Source organism: Strix uralensis, chromosome 37, assembly GCF_047716275.1.
Source record: "Strix uralensis isolate ZFMK-TIS-50842 chromosome 37, bStrUra1, whole genome shotgun sequence".
NCBI lineage: Eukaryota > Metazoa > Chordata > Aves > Strigiformes > Strigidae > Strix > Strix uralensis.
Genome location: NC_134008.1, coordinates 879,360 through 903,703, shown reverse-complemented (window position 1 = coordinate 903,703; position 24,344 = coordinate 879,360). Strand labels below are relative to the sequence as shown.

Genomic DNA, 24,344 nt, shown 5'->3' with positions numbered 1-24,344 from the left:
TGTTGATAACACTGTTTGCAACTAGACCAAAGATTTATTCCATGTGCATTATGAACCCACCAGTCTTCTTTACATACATTACACTTTATGCAGATAAAGGGAAAACAAATACAAGTTTCAATTGGACAAAATATCAGGGTCTCACTCATCGAGTCCTTCGTAGGTTCTTTTAAGTTTTCTGAAGGGTGACTTGTAGATCCCCAGGAGGGCTGGTCACTTTCCAGGTCAGATCCTGTATAGGTCCCTTTATGCGACTTGCATGTGTCCACCCCTTCTCAGCAGTCCGAACAGCAGTTTCTGTAGTGATAAGAGCAACATAGAGTCCTTCCCAATGGGGGGTCAAAGAAGATTCTTTCCATGATTTGATTAGTGCTTTATCTCCTGGTTGGATTTGATGCATGGCCACATCCAATGGAGGCCTTTGTACTACCATCCCCTGGGCCTGCAGTTGTTTTCCCCTTGCCATTAGCTGTATCAGGTAGGATTTTATCTTTAATTCTTCAAGTTGGGGGTGATCTGGTGGTATTTCTAAATCAGAGGGCATCCCATATAACATTTTGAAGGGAGAAATACTTACATCGGTTCAGGGTTGAGTTTTGATATTTAACAATGCTAAAGGGAGACACTTTATCCATGACATTTTGGTTTCTAACATCAATTTGTTAAGTTTTTTTTTTTTTTATTTTATTTTTTATTTCTCCATTCATACGTTCAACTTTTCCTGAGCTCTGCGAGTGCCACGGGGTATGGTATTGCCACTGTGTACCCAGCGCAGCCAAAGTCTCTTTGGCTACTCTAGATACAAAATGTGGACCCCTATCTGAGTCTATTGCTTCTATTGCTCCATACCAAGGTATAATTTCTTCAAGTAATATCCTTGTTACTGTGTGAGCTGTGGCTCGAGCTGTGGGAAAGGCTTCTACAAATTGGGTTAAATGATCTATAATTACTAATAAGTATTTATACCTCCCCAGCTTTGGTAATTCGATAAAGTCTATTTGTATTCTTGCAAAAGGTCTATGAGCTAATTCTCACCCCCCATATACTCGTTTTCTTATTTGATGTTTATTTACTTTTTGACAAATGAGACATTCTCCTATCACTCGTTTGGCTATATCATATATCCCAATGCACAAGTATTTAGTTGCAAATTGATCCACTAATGCCTGAGTTCCCCAATGAGTGTTTTTATGGAATTGCTGCATTATCTTGCTAGCTATGGGTTTTGGGAGAACTTCTCAGCTATCCGGGAGTTCCCATTTTCCATTAGCTTTCTGTTTAGTCCCCATTTGATTTAATTTTGCTTGTTCTTGAACAGTAAATCTTAAATTTTCATAGGATTTTCCATGGAAAAAGCACCACTTAAACCCTGGTGTTTCACATACACATTCTATGCCGTCTACCCCGAAATCGTTCCAACAAGCATAACAGGGGAGGTAATTATCTCCACAATTAACACACCTCTTTCTGGCCTCTATCGGATCATCCAAGTGAAGTGCTAATAGCGCTGCTGTCTTTGCCTCTTGATCAGCAAGGTTATTCCCCCGTACTAAAGGATTTAGCCCCCTCTGGTGTCCCTTTAAGTGTACTACCGCAATTTCGCTGGGTCCTCGTATAGCTTGCAAAATTTGTGATATTAACTCCTGATGTACTAGGTCCTTCCCCCGAGAATTGATTAAGCCTCTCTCTTCCCATATTTTTCCAAAGGTATGTACTACTCCAAAGGCATATCCAGAATCGGTGTATATAGTTCCCACTTTTTCTTTTAGTAATTGTAAAGCCTTTAATACTACATATAATTCGCATGCCTGTGCATATCCACTTTCCTCCAAACTAAAGGGTTCCTTTGAATTGACATAAATGTTTAAGGCTTGACAGACCCACTCTTCAAAGGACCCAAAAAAACCCCAGGCCAATAGAGATGGTCGCCCCTGATTTGTTTCCCTCCCCGAACCTCCATACAATAATAAGTCATTTCTACTTTGTCCTTACCCCGCCTAGAGGGGTAATCTTCCCAATGAAACCCCTAAAGGGCTATCTGGTGGTATTTGGGGGTACCTCACCTTGGGTCCCACACCACCCATGGGATCAGAAGGCTTGCTCTTCTTCTGTCCCATCTTCCGGAGTGCCTTCACACACTCACACAATTCGTTTTTCCCCCTTTTCGTGACCCAGTCCCTCGCGGGATATGGGAAATGCACTACCGAGGGGTCCGCGCTCGCTTCGCCCTGCTGGGCGTCTCACACACCACGCTCCGGGAAACCCAACCCCAACTGAACGGATAACCGGCCTATACTCACGCAACCCTGCGTCTTCGTCGGGGGCTTCGTGTACAAAGATTACGGGGTTACCGGTATTCTTTTGCTTGTTGCCAAGTTTTGGAGTTCGTCGATAGAGGGTGTGATGTGATAGCACTCAGCCGGGGCCGCTGAACTCAGCGGGGCACGCCTCCCCGTATGGGTCTTCCCACCAGATTGCCTCTATCCGAGTCACGGCACCAATTTTGTTATAAGTAGATTTGTCAAACTGATGTGAGTCAGAGCCAATCAAAATTCCAATTGTTTATTTAGCAAGTGGCAACAAGCAAAACAGCGCTGGGCGGCAGGGGAGTCCTTGCTCCACCAACGGCGCACACTCACTTCCCGAGGGTCCATCTTTTTTATATCCTCCACCTTTCGGTATCGGGTCTCTCTGAGGGGCGTACTCTGCGTCTGTGCACTTTGCAGCTAGGGGATTGCTCCATCCGGGTCTTCCTTGCGTCACCAATGCCTCGTATTTCCTGCTTTCCTGAGAGTGGCTCACAAAGCCTTTGTTTATATCTTACAGAATATAGACACTACCCCCTTTTTTTCTTCTTCTTCTCCCCTTTGTCTTTCTCCCCTTTGTCCTTCTTCCCTTTCTCCCTCTTTTCAGTCTTTTGCATAGTAGGAGTCCTTGTTTCAGCATTTCAACTTAGATAAGCACTTGCAGTCAGTTAGTCGTTACACAATGTAATAGTTAAGATTAAGCTTAGGCTTACATAGTTTATGGAATAACATGTCACGAGCTCCCAGTATCTTTAATGGAATTTGATGAACAAACAGTTTACTGTCTATCACAATCCTGCATCGGGGGGAAGAATAACTTCTATTGAGCTCCAGGTGTAAGAAATCAGGCAAGGAAGTCAAGAGACGGGCATGGCTGAGTGGAGAACTGCTGATCAAAGTAAAGTGCAAGAAGGAAAGGCACAGGCAGTGGCAGCAGGGACAGGTACCCTGAGACAAACAGAGGGACGCTGCCCAGCTCTGTAGGGATGGGGTCAGGAAGGCCAAGGCACAGCTGGAGCTAAACTTGGGAATGGACACAAAGAATAAGAACAAGGGCTTCTACAGGTACATCAGCCTGAAAAGGAAGATTGAGGATAGTGTAGCCTCATATGAACAGGACTGGCAAACAGATGAGGAGAAGGCTGAGGCACTCATCAAGATTTTTGCCTCAGTCTTCACTGGAAACATCTCTTCCCACACCTCTCGAGTGGATGGACTATAAGACAAGGACTGGGGGAGCAAAGTTCCTCTCACTGTAAGATCAGGTTCAGGACCACCTGGGGAACCGAACATACATAAGTCTGTGGGACCTGATGAGCTCCACCCCAGAGTCCTGACAGAATTGGCTGATGTAGTTGCCAAGCCACTCTCCATGAGTTTTGAAAAGTCCTGGCAGTCCCCGGTGCCTGGAGAAAGGGAACCATTGCACCCATTTTGAAAAAGGGAAGAAAGGAGGACCCTAGGAGCTACCGACCTGTCAGCCTCATCTCTGTCCCTGAGAAGATCATGGAACAGATCTTCCTTGAAGCTGTGCTGAGGCACTTGGAGGACAGGGAGGTGATTTGAGACAGTGTGTATGGCATCATCAAGGGCAAGTCTTGCCTAACCACCCTAGTGGTCATATATGAAGAAAGTGACTACCTCAGTGGATGAAGGAAGAGCTACGGATGTCATCTATGTGCAGGCTTTGTCACAGTTCCCCACAACATGTCCAGCTGTCAGGGGTGCTCTGTCCACCCCCTCTCACCACCCCATGGTGCCTGGGCCCTTCCATGTGCAGCTGCCCCATGCAGGAAGCTGGACTGATGCCAAGCAAGGTGGTTGGATCCACACCGGATGCGGGGGTGACTCTGTTGCCAGGGCTGGTGTCTCTGGGAAGCCTGGCTTTGCCCTGGGGGCTCTAGGTGTGGGTGCTGGGGGTGCGCAAGGAGGAGTCCTGAGAGGGATAAAACTGCCCTTCACCTTTTCCAGCTTTACCCAGCACTCACCACACTGCAGAGGAAGATCAAGGTCACTGTGCTCACCATGGCCCTGCTCTTCCCCAACCTCCTGCACGCCCTAGAAGATGCTCAAGTGAGTCCCCAGTGCCACTGGGAGGGGCTCAAGGCTGGGGATAGGTCCTGGCTGCACGACATCAGCTCTCCTGCAGAACGAAATCATAGTGGGGAGCATGAAACCCCTTGCCTTGGCCTCACCCTTTCCCAAGCAAGGGGCTCCTGCAGGCTCCCCTGCACCTCCAGCCCCTGCCAATGCAGCTTTCTCCCCTCCACAATTCCATCTCTTCCCCCCACTTCACCCACAATTAATGTTCTTGTGCCCAAAGCCCAAGTTCCTGTCAGAATGGTTGGACCCGTCTCTTCCCTGGGAGGCCTCCCACAGATTTCTTGTCCTGATGCTCCCATGTCCGTCATTTTTGTGCAACCCCATCCCATTGTTTTTGTCCCCTCAGACATCTCATCCCCAGGATCTCCTTCATGTCCTATCTAGGGTCCCTAAATCCCCTCCCTTTCATCCCTCCCAATGCCTTTCTTTCAATCTTACCCCTCAGTCCTTTGCTTTTCATCCTGTTCACTGCAGTAGTGTCCCCAGATCCCCTGCCTTGAACCCCCACTCCAAAACACTCTCCCAAATCTGTCATTGTTGTTCTCTGAAGTCCTCTTCCTTCTGACTCCACCAACCACTGTGCTTGAAATCTCTGTGTCCCGTCCACTTAAATTCCTTTCCCCTCACTTGCATCCCACGCAGTCCTATTCTTTCAGCACCCTCAGCCCAGTCCCTTGGGGTCCACTAATTCACCCCAGTTCTCTGTCTTTGGGTCTCTCCCCACCTCTACCCCATCCTCATTGGAGGACCCAAATTCCCCACGCTCTCCTTGTCTCCATCCCCACCCCTGGTCCTTGCATGGACAGGTATCCCAGGTGACACTTGAAGGAATACATAGCGCTTAGGGATATGGTGTAGTTGGGAACTGTCAGTGCTAGGTTAACGGTTGGACTAGATGATCTTCAAGGTCCTTTCCAACCTAGATGATTCTGTGATTCTGTAATGGGGCCAGGCAGAGCAGAAAGGGATTTTCCTGCTCAGACCAGGCGGAAGCCATGGGCCTGGGGGGACTGGGGACACATGTATCTCACCCCCAGCTCTACCAAGATTCAATCCAGACCACCCCTTTGCTCTTCTTCCCTAGGCATTCTTCTAAGAAAGTGGAGATTATGGCATGGTGGTAAGTAGTATGGCAGACATGGAGGGCATCCAGTCTGGGGAACTGGAGGCAACTTTGGTCCTCCCATCCCTTGCTGGTATGGGGAACATCCCAGTGACCAGTGTGGTCTTGTGGTCTCTCTAACAGGGTGTATTTAAGAAGGTAGGTACCATGAGTTCTGTTGCTCTGAGACTCTCCCCTGCAATGGTCATGACACTCCAGGGCATCCCAGTGTGCCCCAGTAAAACCCTGGGTTTTACCATCTAACCCTCCAAAGCCCTCGTTTCCACACTCTGACCTCATCACCCGTGCTTTTGATCCTGGTGCAGCAAGCCATGCAGATCTCACCCCTTGAAGTGTTGTTTCATGTTACAAGGAAAACAATTGTAGTTATCACTTCTACTGCCCCAAAAAGAGGATCTTCACATGGGCATTTGTTGCTGCAATTTTGTACATGCAGATGGCCTGATCGCCAGTTGCAGGTGAGAGCTTCCTGCAACCTTCTCTTTTACCAACCAGTTTAACTTGCGCCCAACAAGGCCTGAAGTCCAAGTCATACATGGACAGTCGTCCAGCCCAGCCCAGACCTGGGTCTACTCAGGTTTACTGTTATGAGGATCACTGACTCCTCAATGCATGATAATCTTCTGGTCAGGATCAACGAACCTCCTGATGAAGGATAGCAGGAGGATGAAGTCTCCTTTAGACAACTGAAAGAAGGGACACAAATTTAGGCCCTGGTAATCATTGAGGACTTTGAAGACCATGAACCTCTGCTAAAAGCCCTTGATTGAAGGGAAGGTGGAAAGTGATCCCTGACCAACATGGGGGACTTGTTTTTCACACGAAGACAGGGCGGGACTGGTGGGAGATGTGGAGGGCATCTGTGGCTACAGTGCAAGTGAAGGTGGCAGGGTTGAAAACCCTGAGGGAAGTGAGCAAGAGAAATTGTAGCAGTACTGAGTAGAGAAGAAGGATCACCTCCACCAGCCTGCTGGCAGAGCTCTTCCTAAGGCAGCCCAGAAAGCCATTGGCCACCTTTGCTGCAAAGGTGCAAAACCTGGAGAAGAGACAGCTTTGGGGAGACCTAATAACAGCCTTCCCATATCTTCTTGGGTGTCACCATGAAAATGCAACGAGGCTCTTAACTATCGTGCATGATGAGAGGATGAGGGCCAATGGACATCAGCTGAAACAAGGGAGGAAAAACTTTCTCCTCATCAAGACGGTCAAGCACTGGAGCAGATGAGCAGATTTCCCAGAGAGCTTGTGTCATCTCCATCCTTGGAGGTTTTCAAGGTGAAAATGAATGGAGCCCTGAGCAACCTGCTGTGACCCATAGGTGACCATGCTGTGAGCAGGAGATTGGCCTAGAAATCTCCTCAGATCCCTTCCAGCATGAATGATTCTGCATTTTGATCCACCATGGATCTTTCCTTCATGATGGGAGGGAAATCACTCAGGTTCCTAGTGGCCACAGAAGTCACTGAGAAAGTTTGCTCAGATGATCTGTGAATTTCGTGATGCAGGGCTTCTTGGCAGGTACCTCCAAACAGCCCTGATCATTTCCATTGCTTCACCTTTTCTTGTCTTTTCCTGCTCAAAATTTCTTCCCCTTGACCATCCTTGCACGCTCCCATGCAAATAGCCCATCTCTATTTGCCTTTTCCTCTCTGGTCTTAGTTTGGCTTCCTTTGTAATTTCATTTCCTCTTTCTGGACTTGTCACCATGGGAATGTGTACCTTGGTGAACAATATCATTGAAGAGGTGCCTCCTTTTATTATCTGTTATGTCCTGAAATTCCTCATGCTGTTATCTTGTCAGAGGCATCACATGTCAGGGTGAGCCATCTGCACGCACACATTAACAGCTGGCCCAATGGATCTTCACTCCTGGGGGACCCTGAAAATCTCTGGGGTTCAGTCAGCAGAAACCTCATGAAGCTTTACAAGGCCAAGTGGCCAGTCCTGCATTTGGGGACGGAATAACCGCATAGATGAGGGTGCACTAGGACCTGACTTACAGAGTGACCCAATGAGAAGGGCCTGGGCATCACTAGGGATGCCATACAAGGCAGAGGTGCATGTCACTGTGAGTAAGGCCAGCTGCCTATGGGGCTGCGTTAGGGTGTATGTGGCTAACTCAGACAAGGGAGTGATCATCAGCACTGTTGTGGCCACATCTTGACTAGTGTGTCTGGGAGTGGGGCTCCCTGTTCTGAAGGAATGAGGAGGAACTGGAGAGGTTCCAGAGCAGCTCTGCCAGGACAGGTTTTGGGGCCTTTGTGGAGAGCTGAGAAACCTGGGCTGCTTTAGCCTGGTGAGGTGGAGCCTCAGGGCACTGTACAAATAGCCTGAAACTGCTTGAAGGGGGGTTTCCGAGATGATGGAGCATTTCTTGGTAGTCAGAAGAGAAGGAAATCTCAACAAAGTTTATCTTGGAAGATTCAGACTGCATTTGAAGAAAAAGCAATCTCACTCAAATGGTAGCATTGTGGTGCAAGAGATCACCCAGAGGGAGTCAGGATCAGCCCATGGCTTTGTCTTTCAAGGAACAGCCAGTGAGGGTGGAGAGATATCAGTGAAGATATGGAAATGCTGAGGTAGGAGCTAGGTGGAAATGCAAGATGGGTGTCTGCAGCCTGGAGGGAAAGCGTTGCAGGCATGGGACAGTGTAGGACAGCCTGCATTTGAGATGGTCAAGGGCTCTGGCAAGGCAAAAAAGCCCAACAGGACCAAGGTCTTTCTCCCCTTGGCTATGGCAGTTGCCCCTGCAACTGAGGCCTATCAGGCAAAACTTTATTTTAAAGGCTCTGGTCTCCGTTTCTTCTTCACCATTGCTTGGGGAAGACGGGAGGTGTTGTGCAGTTTTCCTACACTTGACATTGCTCACCCCTCTGCCCTCAGGAAGAGCCCTGAGCCACACATGAGGGTCAGCATCTCCTTCCCAGGGCCTGAGGGTCAGGGTTTGGTCTTTGTTCTTCATAAAACAAACCAAGGTGTTTTGCAGCACTTCAGCCACCTGCACAGTGCCTTTACCTACCTGCAATCACAGCCTCCAATTATCTGCTCTAACAAGTCCTTGGAGAGGCTTTGTCAGTAGTGGCCTCAGTGGGGCCAATCAGTGCTTCTGGGTACTCTGGGATTGCTTCTGACTTTGACTTCTTGAGTATTTTCTTCAGTTTCCTCTCAGTATCTGCAATTCATGGACTCAGGGCCAAATACACCATGGAGCTCATTAAAACAGAGAAAGCCCTAACAAGCTATTTCTCTTTCTTTAGTTTTCTTGAAGTCTTCAAGGCTTGTACAGCTAATTGGAGTAATTTCATAGTGTAGTTAAGAAGGAAGATTTCAAAGAGGATCTAATAAAAATTATTTTTATTTTAATGGTTATTTTTATTTACTTTTCAGATTAGAGAAAAGGTGATAAAAGCCTTCTGCAATTGATATTGATCCAGATGGTCACCTCAGGAGGTCTGCACAGCTAGGAAAAACAACCCTTGAGGTCTGGCACTGTATGGACAACCTTGCTCCTCACTTCCCCACTCTCAGCATTTCTGTCGCTGGCCAGCTGGGATTTACATCACATTTCCTTACTTCAGATTTCTTTCACTGCAGTCTGCAGCAGGAGGTTACAGCTCCATTGCACCATCTCCCACCCACTCTCCTTAGAGAACTGGTTACACACAGGCACAGAAGGATTTCTCCTATTTGCAAGCAAAGCAAAATGAAGCATAATCAAGTTTCATAAACAATAAAGCACACTCCTCAACCATATACTAAGTACACGATATCTCTAATGAGGTTGTCTTTCGACAAGGGATAATCTTATGAGAAATATTTTAGCTACATAGATACAAAAAGGTAGATATAAACATAATGAAAGATTTGGCTAAAGAGACAATCAGACTATTGAAAGACAGGCAAGGTTTTAGTCCCTGAAGCTCAAAGCAGTAGCATAAGTGAGAGGTGTCTGAATGAACAAAGAGTAATGGAGGGAGAAAACTGGAGAATAATGGAAAAGGCCTTTGCCTAGGCAGGCAACATCTGAAAAGGTGACTCTGGAAATGGTCATTTTACCAGGGCAGGTGAAAATGTATGAAAGATTAAAGAAATTAAGTAGACTGTATAACAGGCAGCATAGCGGTAATGAAGTTCCAGGGGAAGATCTACATTTCTTTGGAATATCCCTTTTGAAAGGTGAAGGGATTGGTAGAGTCCTCTTGAGAGCAAGGACAAGACAATGCTGCATCCATACTTGAAAGAGACCAAATGTGCCACCCGGGGAGCCACCGACTGCACAAGGTCACTTTGGTGAGGAGCGTGCCATCAGTTAGAGTCCTCTTGGGTGACATTTCTGGGCACCTAAAAGAGAAGAATGTGTCCAAATGCAGTCACCATGGACTTCCCAAGGGTACGTACTGGGACATACGTGGGGCAGCACAGGGAAATCTCCTGAGCCCTGTTCACTTTAACACCTGTATCTATGACCCAGAGGAGTCACCATGTTCAACAAGAACAAATGCTGGATTCTGCACCAGGGTGTAATAATGCTGGACACAAGTATAGACTGGGAGGGCAGAAAGGGATCTGGTGGTGCTGGTCGACAGCGAGCTCAAGAGGAGTCAGCAGTGTGCCCTGGCAGCCAAGAGGCCAGTCAAGAGAGGTGATCATCCCGCTGTAGTTAGCACTGATATGGCCTCACCTTGAATAGTGTGTGCAGTGCTGGGGCCCACAATTGAAGAAGGATTTGAAGGTCCTTGAATGAATCCAGAGGGGGGGCAACAAAACTGCTGAAAGAGCTGTAAGGAATGTCACATGAGGAGCGACGGAGGACTTGGTGTTTGTCTAGTTTGGAGAGAAGGATGTTTAGGGGTGACCTCATGGCTCTCTGCAGCTTCCTGAGGAGGGCATGTGGAGATGGAGGTGCTGAGCTCTTGTCATGGTATCCAGTGACAGCACGCGTGGGAATGGTTCAAAGCTGCATCAGGGGAAGTACACACTTGACATTAGGAAAGATTTCTTTACCAAGAGGTCAGTGGAACACTGGAACAGGCTTCCTAGAGAGATGGTTGACACCCCAAGCTTGTCAGTGTTTAAGAGGCATTTGGACAATGCCCTTAATAACAGGATTTATCTTTTGGTCCACCCTGAACTGGTCAGGTGTTTAGACTAGATGGTCATTGTAGGTCCCTTCCAACTGAACTATTCTATTCTATTCTATTCTATTCTATTCTATTCTATTCTAGTCTAGTCTAGTCTAGTCTAGTCTAGTCTAGTCTAGTCTAGTCTAGTCTAGTCTAGTCTATTCTAGTCTAGTCTAGTCTAGTCTAGTCTAGTCTAGTCTAGTCTATATTCCTGTACAGGGTGGATCCCTCCAGCAGCTGGACTCAGACACTCACTCTTCTCAGTAGCTGCCCCTGGGTACCAGCCTCCCCAGTTGCAGGCACCTGGACATACAAGCCCTCGAGGCCGCAGCCCTATTCCAGATGCTGGTACAAACCACTCCAGTCACGCACAAACTCTTAAGTTCACTCACTCCAGTCTCTCAGTTGCTGGCACTAATGACATGTGGGCTGTCTAACACCCCTCCCCTCCTCCTGCTCCAGTTGCTGCACTCACACCTCCATGATCACACGTTCACACAGAAGAGAGATATGTCACACAGAAAGGAGTTAAAAATTAAGTTTAATGAGAAGACAAAACAGACTGCCGTTGTTGGGGTCCTCCCCTAAACATCCTGTAATAAGTCCTGTACAATCCAAAAATGCTGTTTCCCTGCATCCAATCATGTGTCCTACACCCCTAGGCAACAATCCCCTTAGTCCAAATGCTAATCCAGAGCTGCTCTCAGTGGCTCATCTTGATGGATTTCACACCTGGACAAGGAGGCTCGTGGCTCTCCCAGGGCAGCCCTGGAAGGAGCTGGGACAAGATGTTCATTCCTCAGGATCCTATAAATTGGGATCCCACCTGCCACTGTGCCTCTGGGCTCTTCTCAGTTTGTGCAGATGGGTTCCTGATGAGCTGCTGGCTCTGCTGTGATGGGCCTGGGAGCAGCTGGGGCAGGGTGTTAACTGAGTTACTCCTCCTTCTATTGTTGGTGCTTTCTTTATGTGTGCAGGTGAGCTTTTTACTTCACCTGACACAATCCAACAAGAACAGAAATCTCCTGAGGCATCTGTATTTGGAGGTGACACACCTGTGCACTGGTATTATCTAACAGATGAGAGCAGATCACTGGAATTGCTGTCCAGAAATGCACCATGATTAGGGGAAAAACTGTAGTGTCACACGGGCAATGGCTTCGTTCAGGGCCAAGCTCACCGTCTTGTTTCTAAGACTGTAGATGAACAGATTTAAGAATGGGTACAGGGCAGTGTTCAGCAAAGCTACAAATCTGTTTGTCTCCAAGGAAACATCTTGTGAAGGACAAATGCAGAGAGCAATGCAGCTCCCATATGCAATGGCCAAGGTGGTGAGATGGGAAGAACACTTAGTAAAAGCTTTTTTCCTCCCAGAGGCTGCTGGAAGGTGTAGAATACAGAAAAGGATGCCCATGTAAAATGCCAGAGTTAAACATAAGGAAGCCAGTAGGCCAACTGATATTAAACCTGAGTCTATTTTCCAAAGCAGGCTGCTGTCAGAGCAGGACAACTTGAATAAGGGGGAGTGGTCACAAAAGAAATGGTGGATCTTGTTTGAGCCACAGAAAGTCAGCTGGTAGAGAAGGACCAGATGGTAACTCGAGAGTGTGATGCCCATGACCCAAGCAGCAGCAGCCAGGTGGATGCAGAGCTGAGGCTTCATGATGGCAGCGAAACGCAAAGGCTGGCAGATAGCAACATAGCAGCCAAAGGACATAACAAGAAGAACAACCTCTGTACTGCCCAGGACAAAATAAAAATAGGATTGAGCAAAGCAGCTGATTTGCTTCTGCTGGATCTCTTCCATGATATGCCCAGGCACAGAGGTGAGGCTAACAGGCTGCTAGTTCCCAGGGTCCTCCTTTCAACCCTTTTTTAAAAATGGATGTAATGGTTCCCTCATTCCAGGCATAAAGGACTTCCCCTGACTGCCATGACTTTTCAAATATCCTGGAGAGTGGCTTGAAAACTACATCAGCCAATTCCCTCAGGACTCTGGGATGCATCTCATCAGGTCCCATAGACTTATGTATGTTCTGTTCTTCAGCTGATCATGAACCTGATCTTCTCTTACAGTGGGAGGGTCTTTGCTCTCCCAGTCCCTGCCTTGCCGTCCATCCAGTTGAGAGGTGTAGCAATAGAGGTAGTGTACTGTGTCTGGTTGAGTCAGAATTGGTTTTCCCCTGTAGCAGCCCTCATGGTGCTGTGTTTTATGTTAGGAGCTGGCAGGGTGTTGATAGCACACTGGTGTTGTGGCTACTGCTGAGTAGTGCTTACACAGCACCAAGGCTCTTTCTGACATTTCCCCCCCACAGTGGGACGGGGTGGGCAAGATCTTGGGAGGGGACACAACCAGGACAGCTGACCCAAACTGACCAAAGGGATATTCCATACCATATGACATCTGCTCAGTATAAAGCTGGGAGAAAGGAGGAAGGGAGGGGGGTCACCCTTGGTCCTCCGAGGCAACGACTACGCGTATTGGAGCCCTGCTTCCTGAGAAGGCCCGACATCACCTGTTAATGGGAAGTACAGAAAAAATCTGTTTTCTTTTTTTTTGCTTCCTCACGCGGACCTTTGCTTCGCTTTGCTTACATTAAAACTGCTTTTGTTTTACCCACAAGGGTTGGTTTTTTTTCCTATCCTATTTTCTTTCCCCTCTTTGCCTTGTTGAGAAAAAAAGGGGAAGGGGGGGGAAGTGATAGAGCGACTTGGTGGGTACCTGGCATTTAGCCAAGGTCAAACCACCACAGGTAGCCAGTGAAGACTAAGACAAAAATGTTGTTGAGTACGTCAGACTTCTCCTTCTCCACAGTTATTAGTTTGCCAGTTTTGCTCATTAGGGTGATGCACTTTCTTTGACCTTCCTTTTCAGGCTGATATACCTGTAGAAGCCCTTCTTCTTATTCGTGACATCCCTTTGCCAAGTTCAGCTCCAGCCATGCCTTGGCCTTCCTGGCCCCATCCGTACACAACCGGGCAGTGTCCTTCTGCTTATCCCAGGGTAACTGTCCCTGCTGCCACTGCCTGTGCATTTCCTTCTTGCCCTTTACTTTGACCAGCAGGTCTCCAGTCAGCCATGCCAGTCTCGTGTCTTCCTTTCCTGATTTCATACACCTGGGAATCGATAAAGTTTATTGTTCCCCCCAATGCAGGACTGACCACTTCTCATTCTAAAACTTGAGAAGTTTCTGTTGGCCGAGTCCCAGAGTTTCTCAAAGGCCTCCTGGACTGAAACAACATTCTGCGAGCTGTCAATGTTTGTGTGCAGGTGGTTCACCCTGATTGTGGGGAGCTATCAACACCAGATCACAGTATAAGAATCTGCAGGACATCACAGCTGATAAAAGGAGTTGCTGGTTTTGTACTGACCAAGGGAGGAATCAACACGACAAGCCTCTTAGAAATACTCTAGGAGGGCAAGAAGCAAGCAAAGGCAGGGGCAGTGGGGAAAGAGGAGAGCTGGGCTGTTTGTAGAGGAATGCATGAGAATGATCAAAGAGAAGAATTTGGGAGGGAAAAGAAGGAAAAAGAAAACCAAAGGTTAAGCTCAGACATGATGAAACCTGCATCAGAGGTTTCCTGCTTAGCAGTCAATGACTCCAGTGGGACAAAATTTAACAGCTGCTTGCTCCAAACTTATGTTCGCTTACTTCCATGGTCATGGGGAACGTGAGTGCTCTCCCTGTCATCATCAAGGGAATACATGTGGTGGAAGGAAATGCACTGCTACTCAACCAGGAAGGGACCTCTGGAGGTCTGTAGGCCAAGCAAAACCACTGTCAGTGGAGAAAGGGGAAATGAGGTTTGGGCTGTTTGTATGCTGGGCTGTGGCAGTGGAAAACATAGGCCTATATAGACACACATCCAGTAGTGATCTCTCCAGGAGCTGATCTTAGACTCTCCACCTGTCCAGGAGCTGGCCCTGGGATCCCCTCATCCCTCCAAGATTCCCCGACACAGAAAAACACACACAGACAAACACAACCACACACACACAAATGCTACAAAAAGTACACGCACACACCAATGACTATCTCCAACACAGTCACAGAACCACTGAGGCTGAAAGGCAGCCAGCTCCCACCTTCTCTGTGCTGCCTCTTCATGCTTGATTTTTCTCAGGACCTTCATTGTCATCCAAACCAGCTGCCTGCCATGTTGCTTGACTTCCTACATGTATGGATGGACTTTACTGCAGCTTGAAGAGGACACCCTTGACCATCAAACAGCTCTCCCCTCTTTACTTCAGTGTCATATCCCATGGGATTCTTCCAAGCTGCTTCCTCAGAAGGCCAAATCCTGCTCTCCTGAAGTCCTGCTCTTTTCCTTCTTCCCTTCTCTCAGGAGCCTCAACTCTACTTTCTCACCCCTGACTGTTACATCCTGACCAGCTCTTCCTTGTTTCTAAGTATGATTTCCTGCAGGACAACTCCCCTCACTGCCACCTCAGTCACCCTTGTCAGGAAGATGTTGTCAATAAACTCCAAAAACTCCTGGATGGCTTTCACTTTGCTATATTGCCCCTTCAGCAAATATTGGGGTAGTTTAGGTCTGCCATGAGGACCAGGACTTCTTTCAGTTGAATGAAGCTTCTTCATCTACTTCCTCTTCCTCATCAGGGGGTCCACAGAAGACACCCACCCATCACAGTGTTGTTGCCATAAAGCTGGTATGAGAAAACCCTCTAAGACTCAAAGTGAGTTTTAGAAAGCAGGCACTCTTTATTTTGGTGCTGGGCACACAGGGGAGAGCTCCCTCTGAAGTGTGTGCACCGATCGTCTCAAAAGTAAAAACTTATATAGTAGCCAATCATCCATATTCAACATTATTCTGAGAAATTATTAACATATTCAACACTTTTCCTGGAACTCATTAAAACATATAAGTGTTCTTCTCACATGCGCACTTAAGTTCTTAGGTGGTATCAGGGGTCCTCTGGTGGTCTCTGATAGTCTTCGTCACGGTGCTCGCTGGTTGACCCTTACACTTGCATGTACTCTATTTCTACTTGGTTAATTCCCATCTTCTTGATTAACTGGTACCAGTTCTGTCCAGAACAATTCTTTCTTCTCGCAAGTCACCTTAGCCAGTACCTGCCATTAAGATTTATTTTTCTCTTCTCTTCTTAACCACAGAGTTAATCTATTACAAGTATTTCGTAACTTAAATTTTCCACTAACCAGTACATATAAAAGGTCATGATATTACCATTGTACTTTAACAATTTTTTATAAAGACCTTTTATTTATTCTATGTATTGATCAGTCTGATTTGATTATATATATATCTAACAATACCTATCTGCATTGTTATCATTAATAACTTTTATTCATCCCATTTCTTGTTCCTTAAATGAGGATGGTAAAGGTAGGGGGATTTCAAGCAACATTGTTGGGACATAACAAGTTTCTTTAGTTACGTAAGACCTAACCAAATATTATAACCAACAAAGATGGTTCCTAAAGCTCATCTAGTTTCTATGATTGAATTTCACATCACACAATATTCTAACATTCTATTTCTACTACATTTAAAGCTAGTGCTTCTTATAACAGTGTTGCCCCTGACCCTTTAGCTCTCAGCTGACTCATCATCTATCCCTGGCAGAGCTCCACATGTTCTCACCGTTCTCTTCCGAAAAGGGCAACTTCCCCTCCAGGTGCAGCCCCACGGCCTTATCAGTACCAGACCCCTAGTACCCCACAGTTTCTCGAGGAGAGGGGATTTGTAGTGCCGTGCAACTCCTCATGATGCTCTGTGGTGATAGACACCCCAGTCAGGGTAAGCCAGCAGCACGCAATCATGAAAAGCTGATCAAAAGGAGCTTCAGTCCTTGGGGACCTTGTGAAACTCTGGAATTGGGCAAATGGAAGTCACTTGAAGTTTTACAGGGAGAAGTGACCAGATCTGAATGGGTGGGGGGCGAATAGCCCCATACATGACAGGCTATACCTGACCGGCTGAGGAGCGACTCTGAGGAGAAGGGCCTTGGCACTACGAGGGATGTCCTACGAGACAGGAGAGGATGGACACAATGAACAAAGGCAGCTGCCTACAGGGCTGCATTCAGAGGAGTGTGGGCCACCCCGACAACCTGAGTTACCATCCACCTCCGCTCAGCACTGGTGTGGCCCCACACACATGGGTGTGTCCCAGGGTGTGGCTCCAAATTTTAGAGAGGTAGGGAGGACCTGGAGAGTCTTGAGTGAAGGTCTGCCAAGGTGAGGTTTGGGACCAAGTGCCCATGACCTGTGTGGGGTGGCTGAGGGACCTGGAGTTCCTTGGCCCAGTGGTGTGGAGGCTCCAGGCACTATAGGAGTAGCCTGAGAGTGACTGAGGGGTGATTTCAGAGATGATGGAGCTTTTCTTTCTAGTAAGATCATGGCTTTAAACTCCAATAGGGGAGGTTTAGACTGGACATTAGGAAAAAATTTTTCACAGAAGGAGTGGTTAGACAGTGGAATAGGCTGCCCAGGGAGGTGGTGGAGTCATCATCCCTGGATGTGTTTAAGGGCTGTTTGGATGAGCTGTTGGGGGATATGGTGTAGGGGAGAACTTTTTAGAATAGGGCTGATGGTTGGACTTGATGATCCCAAGGGTCTTTTCCAACCTGAATGATTCTGTGATTCTAAGATATATCTTGAGAAAGAACTAATGCCAAAATGTGCAGCTGGGGTGGCTCAGAATGGACAAAAGGAAAAAAAAAAAATCAGTCCAAGGGCAGTGGTGTGGTGAAATTCATCAGCCAGAGGGAGTCTGGATCAGATCAAGGTTTCTTTTTAAAGGGAGAACACGGGAGGATGACAATTATCAGTAAAGGAAGGAAGATGCTCAGGTGACAGCAAGTTGAGACAGCTGGGTGGGTGAGTACAGCCTGCAGGGAAAGGTCATGAAACACCATAGGACAACATGTGGTGGAGGTGACAGAGGGTTGTGGAAAAGATGAAAGCCCCCAAAAAAGTCACCCTCTTCCTGACTTCAGCCATGGCTGGTGTCTCTGCCACTGATGCCTATGAGGAGGCACAGTCCCCTGCAGCACTGGGGCCTCATTGCCCCCTTGTCCCTGGACTCAGGAGCCTGGCAGGTGCATATCTCCATCACCCACTGCCCCAGGAAGAGCCCTGAGCAATGTGTGAGGGACAGGATCTCCCTTCCCAGGGGCTGGGGGTCACGGCTTGGCCCTTTGCTTCATGGGGTCAGGGCTTGGCCCTTTGGCTTCATGAAACACATGTAAGCTTCGTCAACATCAGAGCCACCTTTCCTTTGCTTTTCCCTACCTGCCATCACTGCCTCCACATTTCTGCTCTAAGTGGAGCCTGGGGAGGCTTTGTCAACAGTGTCCCTCAGTGGGACCCATTAAAGCCACAAGAAACTTTGGAGTTTGAATCTAACTTTGACTTCCTCAGAGGTTTCTTCATTAGCTTCTCAGTGTCTGGTGTTCATGGACTTGTCACCAAACCCACCCAAGGGGTCATTAAGATGTCGTGGGCTGGTCCTCTGTTGTGGAGCTAGGCTGGGCTCCTAGGATGTGGGTAATTCACGACAGGTGGGCAGCACTGCAGAGAGACAGCTCTGCCCAGGAGCAGCTCCTCTGCAAAACCCAGCAGGGCTGAGGGCACTGCCTGCAGGCACCGAGGGCAGAGGATTGGGACAGAGAGAGGGGAAAGGCAGACTGGAGTGGGAGGATGCTGAGAGCTCACTAGAGGAGAAATCTTCACAGCCCTTGACACAGTAAGTCTCTGGGTGCAGGGCAATGCAGCTGCAAGTTGTGGAGGGATTTGGTGAAGCCGGCACAGCCAACAGGAATCTCCCTCCTGTCTAGAGGAGGAGGACATGCTCCAGAGCAGGGCTTCCCTGCTGCACTGTCAGAGGGACAGGCCATGGCGGCTGCCTTCTCCCGGGGATGGCTGCAGGGGTGTGCAGCCGCGGGTGCAGCCAGGGGTGCCCAGGGCTGTCCTTCAGAGCAGGGTCCCTACACTCCAGGGGCTGTGTGCTGGGGCAGGGACTCTGCCGCCTGCCAGGGTCAGCACTCAGCCTGCCGGGGAGCTGCTCACAGCACTATGGGGAGAAGCTGTGGGGGAAAGGAGAGACCCCTGGCAGGGCAGGGTCCTTCTTCTGTTGAGAGGGTGCTGTGTGGGTCAGGGCAGCTCACAGCTCCAAATCACCCCCAGGACACTGGCAGAGGCAGCTGTTCAAGAAGCACATGAAGGCAAGGTGCTTTCTGAAGTCTGTGCTTTCAGTTTCCTGCTGTGGTTGTGGGGTATTGTAATGCAGGTGTCAGGTTTGGACAACACAAGGACACTCCTACAGCATTACCCTGACAGAGCAATAGGTATTTTAGGACCTTGATAATGTTCCTTCAAGCTTTTATTTGCCTACAGAAAGCTCAATCCTCTTCTCAGTGTTTTCCAGACCTGCTCCTTAGACTTGTCCACACGGAGATGCCTCTGTGTAGAGCCCTGCTGCCAGGAGGGGTGTGCAGGGCAGAGCTGAGCACACAGCAGATGGGATGGGGGCTGTGAGCACTGACAGAGAGGAGATAAGGGGAAAAAGAAACAGCTCCAGACAGGGACAGCTCTAGGCACCAGATGCATTGGCATGGAATGAAACAGGCTGACAGCACCGGCTGGGCAGGGTGATGTTTGGTCACTGAACTATTAGCCCTTCAGTGAAGGTGCTTTTTACCTAACTAGCCCCCCTAGTCTCATCCCCCACCCAGCAGAACCTCTGTCCTCCAGGCCCCAGGGTCCAGGGCAGGAGATACCTCCTCTGCAGTCAGAGCTGCGGCAGAGGAGACTCTCCTGAGTGCCCATCTGTCCCTCCCTGGCCTTGCCTCCCTTGGCAGAAGCACTGGGGCATTGCTCCTTGGTTCTCCACCTGCCCCTGCTGCTGCTGCTCCTGTTTTCAGGCTCTCTGGGGATGGGGCTTTCAACTGCAGCTCAGCAACTGGCCCTGCAGGTCCTGCCATGCAGATGTGTCCATGGCAGCAAGGTGCCCAAGCCCCCTTCTATCCTGCGGGTCTCTGGGCAATGCTGCCCATGGGCTGGGGATAAAGCTGGGTCTTTTACCCAGACACCCCCTCTTCAATGAACTAAAAAGCTCAGAGATCTTTACTGGGGAGGGGAGTATTCATCTGGATTCTTCTGCTCTCAGCAGCATTCAATTTCCTGTCAAGGGAACAGCTGGGGGTGACCCTGCTGCAGACTCCAGAGGTGCAAGCCCAGGGCAGCTGAGAGCAAGTCTGATGGACAGCCTGGCTCTCCTCACTCTGCACTAAGGCTCTGTCCATTTGCACCCCCGCACTCTCCATGGAGCACTTGTAGCGCAACAGAAATGTCCAGTCTGTCTGCCTTCAGAATGCACTCCTCAGGTAGGACAGGGCAACAGGAGCAAAAGCAAGAAGAGCAAAGCCCCACAGCTCTGCTCTGCAGCCGGGGGCACTGGGAGGGACAAGGCTGAAATCTCTTGGATTTCAGGAGTGGAGTTAAACAGCGATCACTGCGGGTTCCTCTGCCTGTTGGGGCACAGCAGGACTGACTCCTGCAGAGCCCACAGCAGAATCCCTTTCCCCCCACTGCCCCCTCAGCCAGCAAACACCAGAGCTCCAGCCCAGGAGCTGCATGAAGGTCTTTATGGAAGGACAGAGTCTTGGGGATGGGGGTTCTGTCAGATATGGAGCAAGTTCTGCACAGTAAAGTCAGTCCTAACCCTGAACTGTGTTTTTCTCCTTGGACAGGCCCCATTCCCAGAGGAATTAGATGTCCAACAGCAGCTCCATCACCGAGTTCCTCCTCCTGATGTTTGCAGACACACGGGAGCTTCAGCTCTTGCACTTCTGGCTCTTCCTGGGCATCTACCTGGCTGCCCTCCTGGGCAACGGCCTCATCATCACCGCCATCGCCTGTGACCACCACCTGCACACCCCCATGTACTTCTTCCTCCTCAACCTCTCCCTCCTCGACCTGTGCTCCATCTCCACCACTCTCCCCAAAGCCATGGCCAATTCCCTCTGGGATACCAGGGACATCTCCTACTTGGGATGTGCCACACAACTCTTTTTTTTCTATTTCTGTGCTACAGCAGAGTTTTGTCTCCTCACCATCATGTCCTATGACCGCTATGTTGCCATCTGCAAACCCCTGCACTATGGGACCCTCCTGGGCAGCAGAGCTTGTGTCCACATGGCAGCAGCTGCCTGGGGCAGTGGGTTGCTCAATTCTCTCCTGCACACTGCCAGTACATTTTCACTGCCACTCTGCAAGGGCAATGTTATTGACCAGTTCTTCTGTGAAATCCCCCACATCCTCAAGCTCTCCCACTCACACTCCTACCTCAGGGAAGTTGGGTTTATCACGGTTAGTGCCTGTTTATTTTTTGGATGTTTTGTTTTCATTGTGGCTTCCTATGTGCAGATCTTCAGGGCCGTGCTGAGGATCCCCTCTGAGCAGGGACAGCACAAAGCCTTTTCCACGTGCCTCCCTCACCTGGCCGTTGTCTCCCTCTTTGTCAGCACTGCCATGTTTGCCCACCTGATGCCCCCCTCTGTCTCCTCTGCAACCCTTCACCTGGTTATGTCATTTCTGTACTCAATTGTGCCTCCAGCTTTGAACCCCCTCATCTACAGCATGAGGAACAGGGAGATCAAGGATGCCCTGAGAAAACTGACCCAATGGATTTAGTTTCACTGACAGGAACCTGCCTGCCATCACTTCACATTTCCTAGGGTTTATCTTAGGTCGGGGATATGCTTTTTTCCCTTTTAATAATCTTACATATAGAGTATTTTCTTCACTTATACAACTTCTCTTGAAGCTTTATCTGGTTGTGTCTGCCTCTTAAACTGCACTGTGTCAGATGGGACCCACCCAATAGCAGCTCTTCAATGACAGGGGATCTCCTGGGTGCAGTGCCTGAAGGCTAGGCTCTTCCTCCAGTTTGGTTGCCAATATAATGTCTAAGGAATTGGTCTTTTAATAAGTCTTTTCTGCTTATGTTCTCCCTGTGTATGCGGTTAAGCTCACAGTACCATTGTGTTCCACTGGACAAAAAGTTCTCTTTAAAGTCTCTCTTCTTGGTGTAAGATGGTGCATGAGCTCCCCACTATGTCCTCAGGCTGCTTCACGTATGTCTGGACTCATGCAATATAGCCGTCTTTATGGAAATGAATTTGGTCAGGAGAGGATGAGGATTCACCAGGTTCCCTGGGGTGGGAGTGAATGAAGACACACAAAGTGAAACACCCCCAGAGTTGAGGTCCCCCAAAAAGCCAAGCACTGAATCAAGGTATATACAAGCAAGGACTCTGCAATGACATGGGAGTCAGTGTGGACCCAGTGCTCATGGGAAAGGGAGACTGGAGAGATGCAGGAGCAGCCTGAGGAAAACCAGGGCCAGGACTCTTGTGCTGTTATGGGGAGTAGAGCTGGTGGAGGAAGAGAAGGGTGTAAATGCTGTCGGGGTTAGGGACAACCTACAATATGAATGCAGCAGATCTAGAGATTGACTGACCTCTGTTTCCTCTTGCCGTTTTGGCCAGCACCAGCCCTGGCACTGGAAGGAAGGCTGACCCCCCCTGTCTGACCTCCAGGAGCTGCTGTGCCCTTCAGAGGAGCTGGAGCTGTGGTTGAGTGCCCAGAGTGCTGCTGCACTCTGTGGTGGGCACTGCTGTGGTGCCAGGGGAGGTGGGAAGGTCAGGGGCTGGGGCTGGGCTGGGTTGGAAAAGTCCTGGAAGAGGAAATGCCAGGGTAGAGCGAAGCTGTGTGAGTGTGCAGGGTAAGGGCACACATTAGGGTGCTCACAATGCAGAGCCAGGCGACACAAGGAAGAAAGCAAGGCACGAAGCAAAAGAGAGGGGGTCTGTCTGTGCCACATTCCCTGGATACTCTGGGGAATCTGCCCCGAAAAATTTGTCCCAGATCAGCCCCACACACGGCCGTTTCCATCTCTGGCCATGCACCCCAACCCTGATGAGTGACCTTTGCTGCATGATGTCATGACCCAGACTGGGGGCCCAGAGATTTGTAAGTGTTCTGTGATCCCCTCGGGTTAAACTATCCTGAAATGACACCAACCAACCAGTTAAAATGTTTTATTTGTAGTAGAAATAGCTTAGACTTGGAAAAGGATAATAAGCAGTGTGGTCTCTTTGTCACGATCCGCTCAGACGAGGGAGACGAGTGACTCAGATTTGTAAATCCCCAATGGAGCAGACAACAGTGAGACAATTCTCAAAGTCCAGACATTTAGTAATGTCCCACAATGTACTAATTGGATACACAATAATTGCCTAAGTATATAACGAATATATATATGGCAAGCAATACAGTATGCCTTGCATTGCTTAATGGTAGGGAAGGAAAAGGGGAAAAAGGAAAGGAGGGAGATGGAGAGAACAGAGAAATAGAGATCGCCAGTCTGGGTTCCTGCATCAATCCCACCAGTGAGGGTTCCAGGAGGCATCCATCTTCTTCACTTCACTCTCCGGACCCCTCCCCGACTTTTGGTCCCCCCCAATTTATACCCACTCTCCTTGGCTCTGTCTCCTAGGTCGACCCACATACCTACGTATCCCATGTATGGGGAGGGGTAAGATGTTTCATGGGATGATGCAATTAGCATGATCTCGTTAGTCTTCATTAGCATATTGAGGGGTGTAAATTTTAATATGCATTTCAGGGATAATAAAACAAAGTTCATTCACCAGACAGATGACCCTTGAAACTTGACCAGGTGCCCCAGAGCAGAGCCGTCCTGTCTCCACAGGGCTCCCCCCTCCAGATGCATCTTGTGTTATTGGGGCAGCCTTATCAGCTTCGACCTCCACACCATCCACCCTGTGACTATAGTTTCATTACTTCGACTGTTCAAGACATTCCTTAGCTCGCAGGGCCTCCACTCCCCCCGCTATCCTTTATCTCTTTCTCAGGCTGTTTTTCTCACTCTTTGTTTTTCACAGGCCTGTTTCTTTCAGGACCTGTTTTTACAAGTTGTCTCTCACGCTCATGCACACGGCCAATACATTTTCACTACCACTCTGCCAAGGCAATGTTCTGCACCAGTTCTTCTGCGAAATCCCCCACATCCTCAAGCTCTCCTGCTCACAATCCTACCTCAGGGACGTTGGGATTATCATGGTTAGTGTCTCTTTAGCTTTTGGATATTTTGTTTTCATTGTGGTGTCCTATGTGCAGATCTTCAGGGCCGTGTTGAGGATCCCCTCTGAGCAGGGACGGCACAAATCCTTTTCCACATGCCTCCCTCACCTGGCCGTGGTCTCTCTGTTTGTCAGCACTTATCTTTTGTCTAGCTGAAGCCTCCCTCTACCTCCTCCCCAACCCTGGGCCTGGTGGTGTCATTTCTGTACTCAGTTGTGCCTCCAGCATTGAACCCCCTCATCTACAGCATGAGGAACCAGGACCTCAAAGATACCCTGAGGAAACTGATTTAATGGCTGTTCCTCAATAAGCTTTCAATCACTCTCTGCAAATGACTGTCAGGGCATCTTATTTCAAGTTTATAGTTGTTGTTGTTGCTATTGTTATTATTATTGTATATTCATTAATATTTTCTTCTCATTATAATTATCATTATCATCAGTGTCCTTACAATTTTGTGGTAATCTGTTGTTATTTTGTTTCTACCCAAAAATTTGCATTCAACTCACTACTAGTGAAGAATTTACCTCCT

The 24,344-nt window shown here is 48.6% G+C and overlaps 1 protein-coding gene and 1 pseudogene across 1 annotated transcript; one reads left to right on the top strand and one right to left on the bottom strand.

Annotated features, from left to right (window-relative positions):
* Window positions 1–11,745: 11,745 nt before the first annotated feature.
* LOC141937087 (olfactory receptor 6E1-like) lies at window positions 11,746–12,462 on the bottom strand (annotated as a pseudogene).
* Window positions 12,463–20,416: 7,954 nt separating this feature from the next.
* LOC141937104 (olfactory receptor 14J1-like) lies at window positions 20,417–24,105 on the top strand. The gene is made up of 2 exons (XM_074854507.1): window positions 20,417–21,202; window positions 23,965–24,105. The coding sequence occupies exons 1-2, from the start codon at window positions 20,417–20,419 to the stop codon at window positions 24,103–24,105; spliced, it is 927 nt and encodes a 308-aa protein (XP_074710608.1).
* Window positions 24,106–24,344: the final 239 nt, after the last annotated feature.